The sequence below is a fragment of the Colletotrichum truncatum genome, assembly GCF_014235925.2.
Source record: "Colletotrichum truncatum strain CMES1059 chromosome Unknown Contig_0012, whole genome shotgun sequence".
In the NCBI taxonomy this organism is placed as follows: Eukaryota; Fungi; Ascomycota; class Sordariomycetes; order Glomerellales; family Glomerellaceae; genus Colletotrichum; species Colletotrichum truncatum.
Window position 1 is genome coordinate 49,473 of NW_027222409.1, and position 22,982 is coordinate 72,454.

The window sequence follows — 22,982 nt, forward strand, 5'->3', positions numbered from 1 at the left end:
TTCAGACTGGGGTCCAAAGTGAGAATGACTATAATAACTACTGAGTGAATATGTCTAAGTGAGCAAACAACTTTTTCACTCCATCAATAACAAAAACAACCACAACGTTCCAACGAACCCGCAGAAACCATGGTGCGAAACGGTACTCCTCTGCCCGCCCAGCTCCCCGGTCCGCCTTTGAGCGACCGCGAAGCCATCGCCGACGCATGCTACCGCGCTTTCTTGTCCATCGACCAATGCAGCGAGGAGCTTCTGAAATCAAGCGTGACGCCCGACGTCTACACCGATATTGCCTTCAAAGTCTGCAACGGCTATGATGAGCTTAGAGACAAGGTCTGGGTGAATGTCAGCAACCGGGTTGACACTGTCCACTATCTCAACAACATGCGCGTGAGCGTCGACACCGAAACCACCGGCCGTGTTACCTTCAGCGCCATGGCTGTGCACTGCATACTCGACAAGGGCTACGAGCCGGATTCTACAAAGTTCACAACGGGAGCGCTTTACACCTGCGATGCTGTCAAGGTGGACGGGATTTGGAAATTGAAGACGATGAAGTCTAACCATGTTTGGTCTACTGGCGATCGCTCTATCATGAAGCCGCCTCAGTGAAGGGAAGAACAGGGTAGAATTGGCAATAACTGTAATGCCACATTAAAATATATCGTTTGCATTTTTCGATCGTAACTTTGAACCCAGTGTATTATTTCGTGCTTGTATTTTGACATTTTGAGCTGCATTTGTAATGATGCTGTTTTGATATTTTTCCTTTGACTATCAAAATCGTTCCCCACTGGTTTAACATCAAAATTATTCTCAAACGTGATGAAGTAGTTTAACTAATACTGAACTTTTGATAGATTAAGTTATTATCGAGAAAGACTTTGCATTTGCATAATATGTAGAAAGGCATTAAAAAGCACGTAAGGCATTTTCTAATAAATATTACGGCATGTAAAGTTCACAAACACGAATCGAGTCATATAATAACTTCTTTTTCAAATTCCTAACACTAAGCATTTCCCTAGCAACGCCATCATATTCTCTTTCTTCAATCCAAGTAAATCAACATGACGACCGGCATTCAGCTCAGGCAACAGCCACAGCGGAATGACTCATTGCCAACTCGCGTATTTCAGGCTCCAAAGGTGCGAAAATATCGTAGCTCACAACCTTGCCCCAGTTCTCCTCCAACTTCTGCTTCATGCGCTGCGGATCGCGTCCGGTAGGGCCGTATCGCCAGTGATACATCTGGCCCATCTGGCGCGAGTGGTGATGGATCCATCGGCCACGCTCCAGTCTTGCGCTATTGTAAGTCTGCAGCGCTTTTGCCAACGCCTCTCGCAGCTCATCGCCACTGAGTGCCTTCTGCTGCACGGACTCCAGGAGCGTACAGATGACAAGGGAGTCCTCAACACCGGTGCAAGCGCCGACCCCCATGTACGGCGTGCTGGCGTGCGCGGCATCGCCGACAAGACAGGCGCGGCCAGTTGCATACGTGGGGGGCGGGTTATTTTCCAGATCAAAGATCCCCCACTTCACTAGCTTCTCCGGATAGAGCTTCCAAATGTCGGCGACCTGGGGACTCCAACCCTTGAAAAGCTCCTTGATCTCTTCACGCTCTGCCGGAACTATCATTTTGTCCGGGTCGGGAAACTCCGACTCTTCGTAAGCGAAGACGGCAATGTTGAGCAGAGTTCCGGACATGACCTAGAAACACTATATTAGCAAGTGATGAATGATCAGAGTGAACCGAGTACGAACCGGATACACCAACAGGTCTGCATTTGGACCCAAGTGATTGCAGGCGCACTTCGCAACTTTGTTGCCAAGGGCTGCAATCCCCTCTTCGATAGGTACCATGGTACGGTAGACGACAGTGTGACTAAAGCCCGGCCGGCTTGCGGGATGGTCGGCCCCCAACATGAATTTCCGGGTGGCCGAATGGATACCGTCGCAGCCAAGCAATACATCGGCCTCGGCTGTGCTGCCGTCGTCAAAGTGAAGCACGACCTTTCCGCTCTCGTGGTCGTCGTCGTAGCTCACAAGCTGCTTGCCAAACTTTGCCGCACCTTCAGGAAGAAGGTCCGCCATCCCTTGCAGGAACTGCGAGCGTACGCAACCCCAGAAGCTGAGGTTATTGGTTGGCGTCCGGAAGAGCAAAGACTTTGACTCATCCTCAGATTCCTCCCGGGTTCGCGGGTGGTAGCCATTCCAGTAGGCGTTGCTCGTGTTGGCGTCCGTCTTCTGGCTGATGTTGCCCAAGAGTTCGACGAGAGCAGGATCCAACATCTCCATCCAAACCCGTGCTGCGCCTGTGAATGCAAATCCAGCGCTAACTTCATGCCAGGTAGGTGCTCGCTCGTAAATAACTGCTTTGATACCGCGACGACGGAGACCGAGTGCCGTGATGACGCCGACTACGCCACCGCCCACGATGGCGACCTCGAGAGAGGGCGCAACACCGTTGCCGTTGTTGTTGCTGTTTGCCATGGTGAAGATGCTTAACGAATTCTGATTCTGTAGATCCCTTTTGAAGGCGGATTTACACTTTTCTAAAAGTGATTATGCTGAAGAAAGTACCAAGAAGCCTGCAGAATCAAGATTAGAGAGACTGCCAAACAATACAATATATACAAAACATTTAACAAAGATATGTAGTATCAGCTGATGTCAAATTATATACATCAATTATGGTTAGTCCGGTAGATAACTGTAACGGGACATCTGTAAAGCGGAGCCTGCTCGTAAGTTACTGCACCACTCGTGCGTCTGGATCTTTAATCCGGACTTTCAATTCCCCAGAATCTGCCCACTCCTAATCCCCCACCAAGGAGTTCCGAAATACCCATTCACCTGCGTTAACTTAAATTTTGACTCAGATTCATTGTCACATCGCGTATATGCGGTCTTTTCTGTAACACAGGTACAATACCGCGTACATTAATTAACCAGATATTCGGTGTCTTCTCCATGTGCTTGGCACGTGCTTACCGTCGCGCTGGGATGCTGAAGTGATAAATGGTGCATGCCAAACGGCCAAAGCCTTTCCACCCCAATAATTACGTTTGTTTCTGTCATGCAGAATCGAATTTCCTGTTCGCACATGAGAATAATAGTGCTTATTTGTGTGCTGACTAGTCGCTGTTATTTTCTTCCGTAACTCCGAAGACAATTCTCAGCTTGAATCCTTCGTCCTGCACAAAAGTTCCTGCGGTAAGGCAACTAAGCCCGGTATGTACCTCACTCTACCACAGTTTGGAAAAGAGGCAAAAGATAGCATCAGCTTATTTAAAAAGAGCAAAGATGGGTTCGGTGTTAGTCGTTCTTCACAAAACATACCAAACAAGTCGGCCCATTCTGCGCGATTGAACGCTTAGATCGTTCGTTGACTACCCATCTCAACTATTACTCGGACCATCAGTCGCCTCCATCTCACACCACATCGGACAACGACGATGGCTTCCGTTTCACCTACCTCGCTATCAAACGTTCGTGAAGCAACAAGCTTTATTTTTGGAGGACACATTGGGCCACAAACCAAAAACTCTTTGGAAAAACAAGTACGGCAAATTGTTGACGGAGATAATGGAAAATGGATACTAGAAACCTTGGCCGGTTTGCCACGGTACTGGCAAGCCTTGACACAAGAGATCCCTGAGTTGGCCAGTACAATGGACGGTGCTCGTCTGCTGGCTGATCTCGAGTCTTGGTTCCGACATGGTGCCGATTCCGTTGTGACGCTAGCTCCGGACACCGAAATACCAGACCTTTGGATCGGGGTTCTAATGGTCTCGATTCAGCTGGATCAGTACTGGCGCTATCTACAGTTTCGATTCAACAGTCTGACTGTAATAGATGCAAAGGACCTGCAAGCACTCCTACTTAAGAAACAACAGGAGCAACCGCCTGGTGGAAGCAATAAAGTTGAGACGGTGGGCTTCTGCGCTGGAATGATCGCTGCCGTCGCCGTCGCAAGCTCCCACAATCGACAAGAATTCGAAAAGTACGGTGCCACGGCACTGCGCATCGGGGCGCTGATGGCAGCCCTCGTTGGAGCCACTGAAGCATCAACAAAGGGCCTTGGCAAAGGCGGCTCCGTCTCTTTGGCTACAGCGTGGAGAACTCCAAAACAGAGCCAGGATATGGTTCGCATCGTCTCCAAGTTGTCACCTGATGCTTACATCTCTGTCCTCTTCGACGAATCTCGAGCCACCGTGACAGCTTCGGAGCGCCTTGTGCCCAAATTGGTCAGACAGCTTCGGGCAGCGGGCATCACTGCCATACCGCTCGCCTTCAAAGGTCAACTCCATACACCAACGGCAGAGCGGCAGCGTCAGACTGAAGCCTTGATCAAAGTGTGCCACTCTTTGCCTGAGCTGCAGTTCCCGGATGCTGCCAAACTGGCATTGCCCACTTACCTCGATCACCCCGAGGGGAAGCAGATCTCAGGTGAAGAAGTCGACTTGGTTGGTATGGTGTTGCGCTCCATCCTGGCCCATCAGTTAAACTGGACCAGTACCGTGTCGAAACTTGTAACCAACAAGGAAGATATCTCACTCATTGCTTTTGGACTCGATCGTCCTCTACCACCCACCATTCTGCGCGCATTCGGTTCAAAACAAGTACACTTTGAGGATGTCGAAGATGAAATAAACAAATTTAGGGTACCATTGCGCCAACAGCCACAAAGCAATGACAATAACACGGTAAATGGCCCAGGCGTCGTCGAGCTAGCTCAAGCCACGCAACAGAGCGCACCTAGCGTCAAGCCCGAAGAGGATTCCGAAGATGTTATTGCCATCGTGGGCATGTCTCTCAAGGTTGCGGGTGGTCAAGATTTAGAAGAGTTTGAGCAGATGCTCAAGACCGGAGAGTCGCAGCATGAGGTCATTACGCGTGAACGCATGACATCCGACATGTTGTTCCGCGACAATCCCGACCCTGACAGAAAGTGGTATGGCAATTTCATGCGCGACGCGGATGCTTTCGATCACAAATTCTTCAAGAAGAGTCCACGTGAGGCGATGGCGATAGACCCGCAAGGCCGACTTTCGCTGGAAGCGGCGTATAATTCTATCGCACAGTCCGGATATTTCAACGAGCTGGCCACCACCAGCACAGCCGAACACGAAAGAAGAAAGCACGTAGGTGTTTACGTTGGCCTCTGCTCCTATGAGTACGACGTCAACATCCATTGCCACCCAACCAGCGCCTTCACAGGAACGGGAGAGCTGAGGAGCTTCATCCCTGGCAGGGTATCGCATTACTTCGGATGGACAGGTCCATCTTTGACATTCGATACCGCATGCTCATCTTCTACGACCGCTCTTCACATGGCTTGTAGAGATCTGCTGTCTGGTGAAGTCCCGGCAGCGCTTTGCGGTGGTGTCAATGTCTTGACTAACCTGCAGTGGACACAAAACCTCGCCGCTGGCAGCTTCATCAGTCCGACAGGTCAATGTAAACCATTCGACTCCAATGCAGACGGCTACTGTCGCGGCGACGGAATCGCCTATGTCTTCCTGAAAAAGCTTTCAACTGCCGTGGCCGATGGCAACACAATCCTCGGAACCGTTCGCGCTACTGGTATCAATCAGAATCTAAACACCACGCCACTGTTTGTACCCAACGTACCTTCGTTATCGACACTCTTCAATGATGTGATCCGCAAAGCTCGCGTAGATCCGCGGGATATTTCGTTGGTCGAGTGTCATGGCACTGGTACACCCGTCGGAGACCCTGCAGAATGGCAAAGTATTCGTAATGCTGTAGCAGGTCCTCTGCGCAACACTGTACTGCCCATTGGCTCGATCAAGGGTCATGTTGGTCATACGGAGGGTGCTTCCGGCATTGTCTCTCTCATCAAGGTTCTCATGATGATGCGAGGCAATTACATTCCTCCCCAGGCTAGCTTCAAAAGTATGAATCCCAATATTCATGCGCAGTCGTCAGACAACATGGAGGTTGTCACATCATTACGGTCCTGGCCGGGAGACCGAAAGGTCGCTTTGCTAAACAACTATGGTGCCTGTGGATCCAACTCAAGCGTGGTAGTTGCTCACTCGGCTCATAAGTCTGCCAAACCCTTCTTGCCCGGATCATTGCCTAAATTACCCTTTTGGATCTCAGGCCTCGATGTCCGCAGCATTGCGGCTTATAGCGCCGCGCTGGCCCCCTATATCCGCTCTCACACTGCATCTGAAGATGGGCGAGCTACCTTGGCCGATTTGTCGTTCAACATGAAGTGGCAATCAAACCCCGGCCTTCCACAGGGGCTGGCCTTTAGCTGCAGTTCCTTGGGAGAGCTACAAGACAAACTTGCCAAGGCAGCCGCGGCTACTAAAGACACAGCCTACAGCGTTGGCATTTTACCTGTAAAGCCTGAGCGCCCTGTCGTTCTTTGCTTCGGTGGTCAGGTTTCGACATTTGTCGGACTCGACCGCGCGATATACGATGGTGCAGCGGTCTTGCGGCATCACCTGGATGAATGCGATGCTGCCATCACATCCCATGGCCTAGACAGTATCTACCCTGGTATCTTCTCTTGCGAGCCGTATCAGGATGTAGTCAAGCTCCAAACAGCGCTCTTTGCCATGCAGTACGCCTCGGCCAAGAGCTGGATAGACTGTGGACTCTCCGGCAAGGTAGTGTCCCTCGTGGGCCATAGTTTTGGCGAGATAACAGCACTCTGTGTAGCCGGTGTGCTGAGTCTGGACGATACAGTCAAGGTGATTGCTGGTCGGGCTAAACTTGTACAAAGCTCTTGGGGACCCGATCCAGGCGCCATGATGGCGATCGAGGCTGATGAAGCTCTTGTGCATCAGCTCCTTAAGAAATCAAACCTTGAATCTGACGGATCCGCTGCTATCGCCTGTTACAATGGACCACGTAGCTTCACCGTTGCCGGATCGACAAAAGCTATCGACGCATTTGCCGCTACGCTGACTGGGAAAGGCAGCGCGATTGAGGGCGTGAAGAGCAAGCGCCTCAATGTCACCAATGCGTTCCATTCCGCCTTGGTGGAAAACATCGTCGACCGCCTTGGAGAGGTCGGTAAAGGAGTCACCTTCCATGATGCTGTCATTCCGATAGAACGTGCCACAGAGCATGACGACCCGACAGCCCCATTGGACTGGACTTTTGTCGGCTCCCATATGCGCCAGCCCGTCTTCTTTAACCACGCCGTACAGCGACTCGCAAAGAAGCACCCTCAAGCCATCTTCCTCGAGGCGGGCTCCAACTCGACCATTACCGTTATGGCTTCGCGCGCACTTGCTCAGACGGCGCCAACGCACTCTGATACGCTCCACTTTCAATCCATGTCAATCACCAACACAAAGAAGGGCATCGATAGGCTTACAGATGCAACTGTAGATCTCTGGAAACAAGGATTAAGAGTATCCTTCTGGCCTCATCACCGAGTCCAAAAGGACGAGTATGCTCAGCTCCTCCTGCCGCCGTACCAGTTTGAGAAGTCTAGGCATTGGCTAGAGCTCAAGTCACCAATCGACCAGGCGATCAAGGTTGCCCAGAAGATGATGGGAGGCAATGGACAACTACTAGCGGCGGAACCGACACAGCAGGGACAAGTCGATCCTAAAAATCTGGACATGTGGACTTTCATCGGCTTCCAGGACCAGAAGAATGGCAACAACAAGAAGGCTAAGAAGCTGGCTCGGTTCCGCATCAATACGCTCTCACACAAGTATCAGCGCCTGTTTGCTACCCACGTCATCGCGAAGACGGCACCTATTGCACCAGCCACACTTGAGATAGACATAGCTATCGAAACTCTCTTCAGCCTGAGTTCTGAATGGAGAAAAAACGGGTTCTCGCCGGTAGTTCGCGATATGCTCAGCCATTCGCCGATTTGCGCTGACTCGACGCGAGAATTCTACATCGACCTCGAGCCGCTTAACAAGACCGAAACAGAGTGGTACTGGACCATCCATAGCGTCGGCGCTTCCCGTGGCGACGATAAACATGCCGAGGGCCGCATAGACATGTGCTCACCGTCCGACCCGGCTGCACTCAAAGAATTCGGACGCTGGGAGCGCGTGGTTAGCCACGCCCAGTGCCAAGCCGTTCTGGCGTCGGGCCCAGACGACGAGGGCGTGGAGGCGCTCCAAGGTCGTAACGTCTACCGAGCTTTTGAAGAGGTTGTTGATTTCGGATCCGTTTACCACGGTGTTCGATACGTGGTTGGTCGTGACAACGGTGAAAGTGCCGGTGTCGTGCACAAGCGCCACACAGGCGACACTTGGCTTGATGTTCCCAAGGCGGACTCTTATGGCCAAGTTGCGGGCATGTATGTCAACCTGCTGACTGACATTCCCGCAAGCGACATGTTCGTTGCAACTGGCCTAGAGCTGGTGATGCGCTCGCCAAAGTCCCAGACTGTAACTGATGGCCACGAGCATGGCCCCAGTGTTTGGCATGTGCTCGCCCGTCACGCGCGCCAAAGCGAGAAGTCTTATGTGACGGATGTCTTCATCTTCGATGCTTCGACGGGCGCTTTAGCCGAAGTCATAATGGGTCTCACATATGTTCGCATTCCCAAGGCGACGATGAGCAAGATTTTGGCTCGGGTGACGGTGGACAAGTCCTTTGTGAGAAGCACCGCCGTGCCTCTGCCATCGTCCACCAAAAGTCTTATCACCAGTGACAGTTCTAGTGATCCAAAGTCGGCAGTCGTGCCTGTTGAAACCCATTCCAAGACAAAGAGGACCAATATCAAAAAGGTAAAGTCTGCCAGTGGATTGCGAGATGTCGCAAACGAGGTGCGCGATGTGGTCGCCAACGTCTCCGGCATCGAAGCCAATGAGATTAGCCTTGACAGTGAGATGGCTGACCTGGGCATTGATTCGCTGATGGGTATGGAGCTGGCGCGCGAGATCGAAAGCAGTTTTCATTGCACACTCGACAGCACAGAGACCATGGCAGCCACAACCCTTCGCGAGTTCGTTGCCTGTGTGTCGAATGCTCTGGCAAGGGCTGGAGGTGGTATTAATGTGGAACGCGAAGACGACGAAGACGACGATGATACGGCATCCGGGGATAGTGACTTCGTGTTCGCAGATTCATGGGACGAAGACACAACTTCAGATATCTCTACTCTGGATGGTTTCCCGGACTTGGCCACCAAGTATCAGGATTCAATGACTGATTCACCTTTACCCGCGACGAAGGTACATGATGTTGGTGAAGTGGCCGCCCGTGAGGCAGAAGCACTACGCCTAGTGGCAGCCTATACGACTGGTTGGGGGTCGGCAGAATTAGAGGCTGCCGCCAACCGTATTATCACCACCCGCACCAACTCAGGATCCGTGATCGTCGTGACGGGCGCTTCGGGCAGCCTCGGATCGCATATTGTTCAAGTACTTGCCGAGCGGCCAGATGTTGCAACCGTTGTTTGCATCAACCGCGTTACAAGTGACATGCCCGCCGACAAGCGACAGGCAGAGGCATTCTCTTCAAGAGGCATTAACCTATCTCCAGCCGCACGAGAGAAGCTGCGTGTCTATGGTACCGACACCTCCAAGCCGCATCTCGGTCTTTCAGACCAAGAATACGCCTGGCTAGTGCAGTACGGCACACATATCATTCATAACGCATGGCCAATGAGCGCCACGCGTCCACTCAAAGCTTTTGAGCCTCAACTGAAGGTAATGCGTAACCTGCTCGACCTCGCGCACGGCATGGCGACAGGGAACCAGCCACGCAGAATCGGTTTCCAGTTTATCTCCTCGATTGGCGTTACTGGCTTTTCGACTGATTCCAACGTTCTCGAGCAGCCCATGCCTATGACCGCGGTGATGCCCAGCGGATATAACGAGGCTAAGTGGGTTTGCGAGCGCATGCTCACGGAAACGCTGCGCCGTCACCCTCGACTCTTTCGAGCCATGGTAGCGCGGCCTGGCCAGATCTCCGGATCGACTACAACTGGCTTCTGGAACCCAGTCGAGCACTTTGCTTTTGTGGCAAAGAGTGCTCAAGCCGTCAAGGCATTTCCTGACCTCCAAGGTGTGCTGCATTGGCTACCTGTGGATAAATCGGCCAACGTTATGGTCGACCTCCTGAATATTGAGGGCCGTGACGATGCAACGGAGGCGTATCCAGTCTATCATGTCGACAACCCCGTCGGCCAGCCGTGGAAGGAATTATCACCGGTTCTTGCGGCTGCCCTGGATATTCCTCCACTCAACATTGTTCCGTTCCAAGAATGGATTAAGCGAGTTCGTCAATCCTCTCTCACCCCGGCCGACAACCCTGCGGCCCTGATACTAGGCTTTCTTGAAGGCCACTTTGAGCGTATGGCCTGCGGTGGTATCGTTTTGGACACGCAAAGATCGAGGGAGCATTCAAAAACAATGGCCACGGAAGGGCCGGTGAGTGCCGAGGTGGTGCGCTCCTATGTGTCGTCTTGGAAATCAATGAGTTTTCTTAGTTAGCCACTGACTAACATGTTTTTGTTTAAATGGGTTGGCGTTATTCGGGTTTGATTTATTTTACCTTGCGTAGAGATCACTTTCATAGAAACAATCAATATCTCGAAAAGTATTCCAGAGCTTTGTTTCTGACCAAACAAAACTGTCTTTAATTTGACTTACGTTTCTGCGTTACCAGTTTGAAGATTAAAAGACGATAAATACGTGATGTCAACCAACAATTATGAATTCGCATAGTTGAAATGTCCGAGTTCTTATGTCTACTATCCACCAGCAACGCACCTTCTTACTCGCCTAATACTTCCTTTTCCGGTTTACCTGTTTGTTTATCTTTCTGTCTATGTCACAACTTGTACCTCACCACCTTCAAGCATATAGCTTTTTTCCCTGAAGAAGCTTGCTTCTTCCTACTTCATGCAAAGCCCCCTCTATGAGCTTATAGGGATACCCATACAGACGTAAGAGGAGGACTCTTCTCAAGCGAGGTAGCGGTTTGATGGTCTGTGGAAAAAGCTAAGAAGATTAGGCGCGTGACGGCCCATCTAGTTGACCGTCACGTTAGTATAATCCTAAGGCTATCCACGTAAGCTGTGGGTAATCGGCAGTCGGCAGCTCTGTGCTACTTTAATCAGGAATTGGAAGATTCCTGTTCATTACAAAAGGTGGCTTGTGAGCTGCATTTCCAGCCGACACCGGACTTTATTTGTCGATCGAACTCTCCGAAGTATCCTAAAGTCTACATTAGATTCTCGACCTGTAAGCTCCATCAACTTCAGCTCGTCGGTGAAACTAACATTAGCACCAAGTTGCACCGTGACACAAAAGGGGGTTTACGGCGCGGACTAAAATACTCCCAGCTGACCACCCAACGGAATCAACATTGCCCGCGAGAGACCAGCCCGGAAAATGAGAGCCCGTTCAAGGGGATTAGTGGCGATTTGCTGTGGAGTTATGAAAGCTATAACTGCCATGTTGCATAACTGCACGTCCCATATGATACATGGTATACTATGGCCACTTCCTCTCAGTGTACAGCCAAGCCTCCAAGAGATTAAGGGTATCTTTACCACCATATACTTAAGCAACACCCCTCCATACGACTTGGCACTCCATGATCGGACATTACGACCACACCCAGTCTGCTGACACTGAGTATCTCAAAATGAACGACACAGCGACGATCCACCTGCCGCGCATTCTATGTCTTCACGGCGGGGGCACTAATGCATTCATCTTCCGTATGCAGTGTCGTGTGCTTGAGAAGCGTCTCAAACGTTCTTTCCGTCTCGTATATGCCCAGGCGCCATTCATCAGCGTAGAGCCTGGACCGGATGTGACGTCTGTATACAAGGACTGCGGGCCTTTTAGGGTCTGGCGCCGCGATCATCGCATGCCTGGAGTCTGGACGTCCGAAGATGTTGCTGCGGGAATCGAAACCGCTCTTGCGCTTGCCATGGCTGCCGACGACGCCAAGGGGGCCACTGGAGAATGGGTCGGCATATTGGGGTTTAGCCAGGGAGCAAATGTGGCAGCTAGCATTCTTTACCGGCAACAGAGTTACGGAGTGACCAGTTTTCGTTTCGCTGTTCTCTTTGCTGGTCGCGGGCCATTGGTTTGGCTCATGCCCGAGCTTCCTCAACCGCATGGCTTGATCGACGCTGCGACACCCTTCACACACCCCGCTCCGGCCTGGATCACTCTAGGCTCTACCGAACACATATTGCGATTACCTACGATACACGTCCACGGACTTAAAGACCCCGGGCTGGACCGACACCGAGACTTACTTCGGGATTATTGCGATCCGTTACAGGCCACGCTCCTGGAGTGGGAGGGTGGACATCGCATGCCGATCAAGAGCAAAGACGTCGAAGTGGTTGTCCAGCAGATTATGAAAGCCGCATGGGAGACAGAGTGCATTGCTGATGGTCAGCCTTGGTGGCATAGTATTTAAGGAAACGGCATAACATTAAAGACGAGCCGAGAAGAGGATCTCAATGCAAAACGTTTCTGTAGACGCAAAGCAGACTTATGGGCGGCGTTAACTGGAACAGCTGAGTTAGTGCGGAAATCATAGAGCGGGAAATACATTGAATAGGAAATTTGGTTCACATGAAAAATCTTCTGCGTCTCTGAAATCGATACGACAGAGTCTAAACAGCACCTTTAGCTTACGCTGCTTCCTGTGTAAGATGCTGCCATTCAGGGTATCAACGAAGTCCTTGCTTCAGTTGACAATACTCGCACACCTATGTTAACTCGGCCAGAAACTTTTTTCCGCCGGGTAAGGCAGACTTATCAGAAGCCATAACCTTAACATACACGCATGCTCGTTGTTAACAGAAGAAGTGTTCTTCTTGGCGATTAATTTCAGTTAACTTCTACACTAACGTGTGTACCGTGCTTGGCTTGCATTAGCTCTTCTTGGTAGCTTTCGTGCATTTTCATAACTACAAATAAAATTCTATTGTGGTAGAAACAGGTCACCATGGCCATAGTTCCTGAGGCCCTGTTTGCTCATCTGAAAGATTTTGTCACCTTTGATATGTCGGATAAATTGCGAAAACCAAGAGTTTCTGTTTTCATCCAGATCAGCCATGATTAATAAGCTTAATGAGTGAGACGGCTCCCAATAGGTTCACGGGTACCCGTGCGTGTAAAATTTCACGGGTACCCGTGGAAATGACTAAGCAACCTGCCCACGTCAATGAACGCGTCTTGTGTCATACACCTTTCACGCGTTATTTGCATCCAGCACTTCAGTCATATATTCTTAAAAATGGAAATAGCTCTCAAAGACTCAATACTCACATTCCCAGACGACAGTCTCCCCCCTGAAAGCGATCTAAAGTCAAATCAAGTTAAATAGCAAATACGGATACTAGTTGAGCTTTCAGGGTCAATGTACGGCGCAGTGCTTGGCTGGGTATCGCATGAAGCCTTGCGCAAAGTAGAAGAGCAACGGAAGCTGCTCACGAAGAAAGACACAAATCCTTCCACAGCCTGTACGGGGACGTTTTCTCGAGTATATGGTCTCCCATGCTTACACAAATTGAAGACTTTACAAGAACAGAATCTTGTTCTTCTACGTGAGCACTTCCATGCACATTGGCATTTGAGGCGTGATGGAGCGCCGCAGCTATTGCTGGAGCCTCGCCAGCGCATAGAGCCCAGGTTGCAATTAGAGAATCCCAGTATTCCCAAATCAAGCACTAGACGAGAGCCTAGCGGGTTCGAAGTTGTTGAAGTTGCTTCACGGGCCCCAAGCAAATGCAGTAGGTGTCATACAGTTGGCCATACTATGACTTCAAAGGCGTGCCCTCTGCGATACACGCATTTATTGCCTGAACCGACACCTACTCCAGATCCAGCTACAGTATCAACTGCGATATTTACCAGGACGACGATAGATATACAAGAACCTCCTTCAAACGCCGTATAGGACGTACCAGAGTTGGTTCAACCGACTATTGCTATAGTGGTAGAGACTAGTATATCACTACCTCGGGTATTATCACCATTTGCGCATTCGCATTCACCTTCGCTACCAGGATACGATTCACCTCAGGCGATATACGGACGGTACTATGCAGCAAGAAGCGCCTGGTACGGTGCTCAACCTCGTGGGAGTGTTAAAACAAACCAGGAGTATCGAAGGGCAATGGGACTTCCGCTACGTTATGACAAAAAGTGTTATGAGTGGTGTCTTGACTATAAGCAGATGAAAGGACGCTGTACTACCTCACACGGGTTAAGGGATTGGACGAAGGAGGAGATGATGGCTTATCTGGACTGGGATAGGGCTGAATACAAACGGGTCGATGAGCTGATTATTGCGGAAGATGGACAAAACCCCTTTAAAAACAGTGAGAGAGGTATGAGCGAAGTCTGGAAACGAGTCGAGCAAGATAAGGCAGAGCAGGAGGCGTTATACGCTGGTAGTAAGCCCGAAGAGTGCATCGTAGTAAAGTCGTAAACTTTCCGGATAAGTTTGATGCAGGCCGTGCCTCTCATTGGCTCATGAGCCCCATATCAGAGTTGCTTAGTCATTTCCACGGGTACCCGTGAAATTTTACACGCACGGGTACCCGTGAACCTATTGGGAGCCGAGTGAGACCCACTCTTACCTAATTGCACGTTCGCGCTAGCTTTTCACCTTCCGGCCTATCTTCCGGGGAAACTTTCCAACGAAAGGAGTTTTTATGCCCCGAGAAAGAAACTGGGTGAGATAAAGGCCAATCACAACGGGTTGCTGCACAATTACTAAATCCATAGAAAATAGTTGTCTCATCGCTAGTAAACGGTTCTTCTTACCACAGCAAGCGCATATCGCCAGGCAGCATTGGATGCCTTTGCAGCAATTATAAGACCGATGCCTCCGCAGCCACTGGCTAATGCGTACCGCCGGATATAAATTATGAAGTGCATCCCAGCATCAATTGACTAAAAATCCTCAAACTCTGTTCATTTTCTTTTCAATCCTGTCGATATGCCTTCCATTACACACTCCGTCGATGTGCCTTCCATCACGGCTGACCAGTGGCTTGAAGCTGCGGCTTACCGTCGGAGTGTTCATGGCTTAGCAGGATCCTCCATGGTGTCGGATGAACGCGTCCAAGAGATTGTCTCCAAAGTCCTTTTATTCGCTCCCTCGTCTTACAATACCCAGCCTGTGCGCATTTCGCTTGCTTTCGGGGAGAAGCACAAGGAGCTTTGGAGCATTATCCTCAGGGAGGCTGAGCCGATCCTCAAGTCGATCAATCCAGACCTCTGGCAAAAATTGGGTCCCGCTTTCCAGGGTCATAAGGCTGCATATGGATCCGTAAGTCAATATTTTCGTGACTCACGCCCCTACTATCTAACAAGGGCTAGGTACTCTTCTGGGAGCGTGAACAGACCAGCAAAGAGGCTGCGGAGAGACACAAGGCCACCGGCCATATGTTTCGCGAGTGGGGTGATCACACTCAGGGTATCCATCAAATCCTAGTCTGGACTGCGTTGGAACTGGAGGGCGTGGGTGCCAACCTGCAGCACATGAATTGTATCCCGCCTATTGAGGCGGCCATCAAGAAGTTTGCGGGTGTGCCGGAGGATTACAAACTCAAGGCCCACCTTAATTATGGGGATAAGCAGGGAGCTCATCCTGAGAGACCTAAAAAGCTGCCTATTAATGAGACATTGACGATTCTCTGATTAATACCGGCTCCGACGGTACCGCCGAAGATTTTAATGGGCTTGGTATTCCAGATTGAAGCATCTGGGTTGTTCTGGTCTGGGCAACTCCGTACCTCTAGCGGTAAATATTGGGCACTGGCGGAATGGTTTTCTACTGTCCAACAATGAATAGAACCTTGGAATTGAGAAATTAGGGCAGTATGTCTGCTAACGATTAAAAAGTTGTGTTATTCCGTCCACGACAAACAATAGATTTGCAGCCAGGCCCGTATACACTGACAGCCGACTCGTTCGCGGAGTAGTGGTGATTCAGTGATCCGGATTACCCGGGGCTGGAAGGTTCAAAAACCGGCCATGAGCGGATACATCAAATTAATAACGGACCGTTTTAGGAAGGCCAACGCAAGCGATGTTCGGCTGATAGTGTCAATAGTGCTAGACTTGTGAGACAAGCTTAAATCCAATTAGTATCAAAACTTTAAACTAGTAAGTTGCCCTATCCAGCAGAGTTTATTGCCTATTTCAGAAATGCTAGTAGCGGTGATACATTCATGCAGCTCCGAAATTATATATTAGACTTTCTCACCTAAGGTAGTTAAAAATAAACTCTTTGCTTCTGCTTGCCGCACATGTTGCTATACACGTGGAATAAACAGCGTGGATAAAAGCTACATATGTCCACTAGCATCCAAAATGGAAAATCGTATAGTCTTACTTTACTTACGAATTTCTTTCTCTTCATAACATTCAGTGTCAGTCCAATCGCCATTCATCATGCAGCTCACCAACTCGTTCATGCTTTCCATTCTCCTGGCTGCGACCTCAGTCTCAGCAAGCTGTCGTTCTTTAAAGTACTCGGGCGTTATTCGAAAGGCGGGCACCATTAGTGAGTGTTCGGCGATCGATCGTGAGTCCTGCAATCCGGGTCAGATAAAACAAAAGGTCGACTACCAATGGACGAAGTTTACCAATGGCGCTGCTTGCTCCGTGACTATAAGTTCAATCACATCGCATTGAGAGACGGTGACACAAAGCGTCATGCGTGGAGAATCTAACAGGATAATAGTTCCAATGTTGCACGAAATAAATCACCATAAGTCGTCTCACTTTTCTTGAGATTGAAAGGTTATAGTGGAGGCTTCAATCCAGTTCGATCTTAGAAAGGGGATCTGTCGACTTCCGGCGGCGTTGATAAAGCAAAGAGGCTGATATCGTAGCATGCCCTGTTTTTAAGTGTTTGGCAGTCATGATGAGAAAGAAACTTCTGCCGCTGGCTCTTCGGACTCATAACACGCTACCTTAGGTGGAAGCTCAATTCTTAACCTCAGCGCTAAGCTCAACTTTCAAATGCGAAAGTGCACAATTATAAGAAAAGTTGGAACAACCTTGCAAGAGTCATCTATACACGGATGCAACTTTCTGCCTATCCAAATTGAACACAGGAACTTCAACTTTGTCATATTGAAGTACTCCATGAAGAATTTCTAGCGGCCGTTCAGGCGCTTAGAACCTCTGACACCATGACCTAGAATGCTATAGACCAGAAATTTTATAAGCAAATGCGACAAATCTCTGCGCGCTGTTAAAGAAAAATACTTAGCCGCCCCCTAGGGTCCTTACACCTTTGCATGAGATATATATGACCTAACCCAATGTCGTCCGGCCTATTGTTAACAGAAAGCCCGAAGATCAAGTCATGTCACCAAAATAGCTTAACGCAATATCCTCAAGGCGGCTTTTGCACAGTTTACGTACAGTTCTAGCTGAGACGTGGTAATCATAAGAGGCAATCCCTCAACAGTTCTCAAATACCGGTGGTGTTGAAAGATCTTGCAGTATACTCCAAATTCACGAATGGCATGCGTTTCCTGATTCCCGATAACGTCCCACACCCACTTCTGGGCACCCCCCACATTTGGGCACCCCATTTACACCAAAAACGCCGTTTTTCGAAATTCTATATTAAACTAAATACTTTACTTATTAAAGAGAATAAATATATATTAAATAGATTAAGACTTAATTATAATACTTAAGTAGCTATATACTAGTATTATTAATAATAAGTATTATAAATTCAAGGTTTAACATTTATAATACTAATTTACCTAGCCTATATCTTAATATATAAAATAGGTAGAGATATTTAACTAATATGATTAGAATTTTTAAGTAAGATATAGTAGATTTATATATTCTTATACTTAGTAAAAAATTCTTTAAGCTTAGAATAATATTTTAAAATTTCCCTTAAGAAAAGTTTCTATTATAGAATTTTAACCCTTAATTATACTATATTTACTAAAGTAATACTTTTAAATCTCTTTTAGATATAATTATATACTTTTAATAAGTATAAATATTAATTTCCTAGATTTTTTAAATAAGTATATATGAGCGAAAATATATTTTTCTAATGTTAAGGAATACTAGTAAGTTACTAGTATCTACTAACATTTTAAAGCTTTTAGTTTTAAACTTCTATATTATAACTATTATTATATTTAAACCTTTATAAAAAATTAGATGGCTATAATTATACTTAACATAGTTTATATATATTTTCTTTTCTTAGTAAGTATAGTAGTTAGTTTAATATAGAATTTCGAAAAACGGCGTTTTTGGTGTAAATGGGGTGCCCAAATGTGGGGGGTGCCCAGAAGTGGGTGTGGGACGTTAATAAAAGTCCAACAGAGACGTAATCCGCGATAGTTCTAGTTTCCTTGTTCGATGCTTTTGACAGATTCTTCCGAGATACCTGCCAGCGCTGCGACTAACTATTGCAGCAAGGCTATCGGGGTAAAGAGCGTTTCTGTTGGTGGCAAGGTGGATGTCATCTTATGTACTGGGGAACGGCGGGCAAGCCGCCTGTTGAAGTAAGCCTCCCGTTAGGAAGACGAGCTAGTAATCGGGTTAATGTTTCACCGGTCCAGGATTAGTAATCCTACCAAGACGACTCCATGTTCATGCATAATTACGGGTGATCACGGCGCTTAACTATCAGATCCTTTCCCCTCACCTTAGACAATTCTGGGTTTTCTTGATATTGCGCTTCAAGTTATGGCTCAACAAGCTCTTATCAACTTGCCAGCTGAACTGATAACCGAAATCTTTTATCATCTATTATCACCAGACCCTAAGCACTTGCGGGACTATCAGAACTTCCGGGAAACATGCAAAACTATAGCTGAGGCAACGTCTTCAGCTTTCAAAGCACGCTTCTTCCGCATTCGCTACGTAATGCTAGAGAAGGAAAGCCTATTGAATCTTGTGAACATTTCACGCCACCATATTCTGAGTCAAGCGGTTGAAGTTGTCGAGCTCTGCGTTGATCATCTCATCCAACCCAAAGACTACATGAGCCACGAAGAACTAGAGATTTGTGGACTCAAAGACGAGTATGATTTCTTCCGAGTTCGGAATGGCGAAGTTGTCTTACTGGGCGACGATAGTTGGGAGCAAATAATCCAAACCTATAAGGATGGATGGCAGGAGCAAACGGAATTCTTCTCCCAAAGGCAACATATGAGTTATTTAGCGATAGCTCTCACTAACCTCAAAAACTGCAAAGCTATTGGGATATCGGATCATACCCGACCATGGGGCGCCTTTAAGCTTGGGCGACGTATTGGCGTACTTCCAAATAGGTTTATTTCTGATTTCTTACCTAATAGCATGGTTCATGCCTTAGTAGTAATCAGAACACTGTTTTTCGCACTTATTAAGAGCCGCCTTCCCATAGAGGAGATATATATCGAGTTTGGAGATATGATGGAAGGTTGTACGTCTGTTATTCCACGGATGCTATCGCTCCCAAGCAGTCTCGCAAAAGCCGTAAAATCCGAAATCACGACCATCACAAAGCTCAGTCTTGTTATCAATCCTAAGGATAGCGATAATCATTTCAGCCAAGAAATTAGAAAATTCTTTGCAGAGAATGACCCAGTACAGGAAGAAAAATATGATTGGCAATCAGACTTTCATAGCTTCTCTAGCCTTTTTCCAGCGCTCACCGATATTACTTTATTCTTCAACTATTGCGAAGAGAAGCAACAATTTCCAGGACTTTCAGAAAGCCTCTATATTCCTCTTCTTCAAAGGTTATGCCTTGAGTATCTAGACTGCACGAGAGACGAACTCCTGACGCTCTTACGGCGACATCAAAATACACTTCGAAGACTTACTCTCGAAAATGTTAAAATTACTACCCAAGGTCTAGACGCTTGGTCTTTTCTCATACAAACTCTTCAGAACGAATTTAGATTAGATGAGTTGGAAATAAGAGGGTGTGGTATTGACGATTGCGATTTTAATATAGATTTTGATCTCCCTGATCGACTTTCTGCACATACCAGCGAGGAAATGAATTTACTACAAAAGGAAATACTTCAGGTTGAAGAAGAAGAAAGACTTAAAGGGATCCAAGCATAGATAGCGATCTTCTTAGTATTGAATTTTGATATGCCTCATGTTTTCCAACGCAGACTATTTCCTCCCACGCAAACTGCCCCGTTTAGGCCGCTTCGTTGGACTCGCCCCATCACTGCTGTCTTCAATAGTCTCTACCTCTCCGGATCGCTTTATATTAATAGGCGCGACGTCGCGGAGGCCGTTAACAGAAAACGGATCATCATTATCGACAATGGCGTCCGAGGCTTGTGAACCTAAGCATATTAGCTTTCAGAATAATAAAGTAGAATCGTCAAGCTTACCATTATTAAACAGAGGCCCAGGCACTTTCGCGTCGGCAGACATCTGTGCGAGAGGATCGAACTTGAATTTTCCCTTCGTACGTTCAGTCATATCTCCTTTTGACGGCGTAGAAAACGGATCGCGCGAGGCTGCGGTCTGCCTAGGCTCCCCAGCAGCCCAGTCAACTTTGATAATCTCGATGAGTGGGACAAACTCAAGGGGGTTATAAGGATAATCAGAGGTAAAGACGGTATTCTTGTTGCAGAAACCATGGAAATAGCCAGTAATATAGGCTTTTTTTCCATGCTTGCGAAATGGTGTTGTCTCGACGCGGTAATCCTCGCACTTCTTCTTCATATGTGCTTTGCATTTGGGAAGCATCGCGTAAACGTAGTTAGCATACTATCCAGTTTTGGGGGTATAAGCAGCCTCTGTAGAAGTAAATCTAGACCACACCCTGAAGACGGCTGACGAGTTCCTGGTTATTTCATCGAGACCAACGGAGGGATCATCGGCAAGGGGGAACTTTTGGGTATCGACAAACCCGTTGAAAGTTACGAACGGAGGAGTTATCGGGAAACGAGGAGATAAGTCGGCGCAGGTACGGTCAGAAATACTAAGAGGGAGCTTTAGGATAAGTATTCTAATGCCACGGATGAAGAAACTTACGGCGTGAGGGCATCGTCCTGGATCCATGCCAGACGTTTATATTCCACCTCGTCTTCGCCAGATAGACCACAGGGGACGTAACTGAAGTGGGGATCGCAGATAATAGTAAACCATTGGTCTTCCCAATCCTCGGTAGTTAACGAACCTCCCAAGTGGAAGCGAGAGAGATCTAGCGATAAGGCCCCGGCGTGTAAGTTGTCAAGTATATTAGGGAAGACATTAGTCAACCACTCTGGCGTATGAATCGGTATCTGGATTTGACCAGACCAGTTCTGGTACCGAAATATCTGGGAGTCCCTGCTTAGAGATTCAACGGCAACCATTTTACCTGTAGCAAGCATCGTGAGGGGGAGGCTCCATGGCGAAGGCAGGTTCAGCTCGGGCTTCGGCCAATAGGCAGCCAAGTCTGGCTTTCCAGTACCCATAGCGGCAGGAGGAGGCAAGGCGAAATGGTAAACAATCTGCAAGGAACCAGTATAAAACGTAGAAGGAGCTTTCGAGACGTAAGGAAGAGCAAGAGAAAGGCGAATCCAAACATTCGGGTTATACTCTTATAAAGGAATAAACCTTGTACATGAGGGGGCGGAGGAAGAATCCATCGGAAGGGAGATTTTTCAGCTTTGCTCCCTTATCAAGTTATTAATACAGGAGAACCAGGTCTCGTGGTCGCCTGAAGTTGTCTAGTTTATGCTGGCAAGACGTAGACTGCGTCTTTTTTCTACAAAGTGGGAACAACAGGGGGCTTATTACCCTTCTATTGGTAGATCACAAAGTATTGTTTCTTATTCGGATGGAACAGGAATGATTCCAGCTTTATTATAGTAATGCAGCAGCAAGACATCCGTCTTTGCAATACGAAGTTACTTGCATCTCGCCTTGGGCTAATACTATATGAGAAAAGATGTTCTTATTGAGGCAGTAATAACATTTGCAGCTAGGGCAGAAGGTGATTTCAGCGGATGGAGCGAACACGCATTACTATTGCTAAGCTTTAATATTCCCATAGTCAAAGGAATATAATAGCTTTTTTGATCTCCAAAGACCTTAGAAATCCTTGAATCGACTCTAAGTTTTATCATGCCGCATCTTACAACACCAGTTTCCTCATTCAATGACACTCCTATTTCAATTCAGCCTGAATTGAGGCCGAGACAAATAGCCGGCAGGGAAGAGCAGACTTCTCCTTCAAACCACAGTCGCATGCTAGCACCGGGACCACCGCCTTCAGTCAATATTATGGTAAGGTCCCTTCAAACTCAATAAAATCACTATCAGGGCCCCTTTTGACACAGAGTTACTAGAGATCCCTCGACGAAGGATTAAAGGTTCCTTCGAATCGGAACCGAAATCTGCTGCCGACACCACCATCCTCGTTCGACAATATCCGAAGCCCGAATAGAATCGAATCTCCATTATCACCTAGATCAGTGTTAGTACAGACACCCTATAGCGAGGGGTTAAATACATCGCCTAGTAAAATTTCCCTTACGCCTAGGAAAAGCCGTGGAGGAAATAGGCAAGCCCATGCTAGTAGCAACCTTTGGGAGCAAAGTAATCGACCAACCCTACTTCCGTGGAACCCTAAGCCTATATCAAGTCTAAACACGCCCACTACCCTAGACATATCACAGCATAAGAGAGCTCAAGATAGCCAGCATATTCTTTCTGAAGCGCCAAGAACTCAAATACCGTCAGTTGCTATTCGCCAGTCTAATCCTATCCAGCAAAGGCATTTACCAATTCGTCCATCACTACCCAAGCTAAGCCAAAAAGCTAGCTATATTGAGCTACTAGACACACCCGAAGCATACCAAGCAAGGAAGAAGGAGATCGAACAGACAGTACAAGAAGCAGATCGCCGCTATATCCAGAAGAAGCTAGACTCTATGGATCGCACGTGGTGCCGACCAGTTTCCCGAAAAACGATTCTGGAAAAGACCAAGACGTTCCACGAAAGCATGCATGATGACTTTACACTCGAAATCGAATATTGTA

At 48.0% G+C, this 22,982-nt stretch overlaps 8 protein-coding genes across 8 annotated transcripts; 5 read left to right on the forward strand and 3 right to left on the reverse strand.

Moving 5' to 3' along the window:
- Positions 1 to 129: 129 nt before the first annotated feature.
- CTRU02_214821 (uncharacterized protein) lies at positions 130 to 612 on the forward strand (the record flags this gene model as incomplete). Its single annotated transcript, XM_036725664.1, has 1 exon — positions 130 to 612. The coding sequence occupies one exon, from the start codon at positions 130 to 132 to the stop codon at positions 610 to 612; it is 483 nt and encodes a 160-aa protein (XP_036582378.1).
- Positions 613 to 1,089: 477 nt separating this feature from the next.
- On the reverse strand, positions 1,090 to 2,493 carry CTRU02_214822 (salicylate 1-monooxygenase SalA; the record flags this gene model as incomplete). Its single annotated transcript, XM_036725665.1, has 2 exons — positions 1,090 to 1,710; positions 1,765 to 2,493. 2 exons carry the CDS (start codon positions 2,491 to 2,493, stop codon positions 1,090 to 1,092), a joined length of 1,350 nt encoding a protein of 449 aa, XP_036582379.1.
- A 965-nt stretch (positions 2,494 to 3,458) lies between these two features.
- On the forward strand, positions 3,459 to 10,454 carry CTRU02_214823 (beta-ketoacyl synthase domain-containing protein; the record flags this gene model as incomplete). The annotated part of the gene is made up of 1 exon (XM_036725666.1): positions 3,459 to 10,454. The coding sequence occupies one exon, from the start codon at positions 3,459 to 3,461 to the stop codon at positions 10,452 to 10,454; it is 6,996 nt and encodes a 2,331-aa protein (XP_036582380.1).
- Positions 10,455 to 11,562: 1,108 nt separating this feature from the next.
- Positions 11,563 to 12,405, forward strand: CTRU02_214824 (citrinin biosynthesis oxidoreductase; the record flags this gene model as incomplete). Its single annotated transcript, XM_036725667.1, has 1 exon — positions 11,563 to 12,405. One exon carries the CDS (start codon positions 11,563 to 11,565, stop codon positions 12,403 to 12,405), a length of 843 nt encoding a protein of 280 aa, XP_036582381.1.
- A 1,829-nt stretch (positions 12,406 to 14,234) lies between these two features.
- CTRU02_214825 (uncharacterized protein) lies at positions 14,235 to 14,411 on the reverse strand (the record flags this gene model as incomplete). Its single annotated transcript, XM_070206319.1, has 1 exon — positions 14,235 to 14,411. The coding sequence occupies one exon, from the start codon at positions 14,409 to 14,411 to the stop codon at positions 14,235 to 14,237; it is 177 nt and encodes a 58-aa protein (XP_070059962.1).
- A 529-nt stretch (positions 14,412 to 14,940) lies between these two features.
- On the forward strand, positions 14,941 to 15,644 carry CTRU02_214826 (nitroreductase family protein; the record flags this gene model as incomplete). Its single annotated transcript, XM_036725668.1, has 2 exons — positions 14,941 to 15,273; positions 15,324 to 15,644. The coding sequence occupies 2 exons, from the start codon at positions 14,941 to 14,943 to the stop codon at positions 15,642 to 15,644; spliced, it is 654 nt and encodes a 217-aa protein (XP_036582382.1).
- Positions 15,645 to 18,686: 3,042 nt separating this feature from the next.
- On the forward strand, positions 18,687 to 20,057 carry CTRU02_214827 (uncharacterized protein; the record flags this gene model as incomplete). The annotated part of the gene is made up of 1 exon (XM_036726658.2): positions 18,687 to 20,057. One exon carries the CDS (start codon positions 18,687 to 18,689, stop codon positions 20,055 to 20,057), a length of 1,371 nt encoding a protein of 456 aa, XP_036581845.2.
- Positions 20,058 to 20,111: 54 nt separating this feature from the next.
- Positions 20,112 to 21,412, reverse strand: CTRU02_214828 (uncharacterized protein; the record flags this gene model as incomplete). Its single annotated transcript, XM_036726657.1, has 4 exons — positions 20,112 to 20,290; positions 20,339 to 20,720; positions 20,775 to 20,934; positions 20,988 to 21,412. The coding sequence occupies 4 exons, from the start codon at positions 21,410 to 21,412 to the stop codon at positions 20,112 to 20,114; spliced, it is 1,146 nt and encodes a 381-aa protein (XP_036581844.1).
- Between the last annotated feature and the right edge of the window lie 1,570 nt (positions 21,413 to 22,982).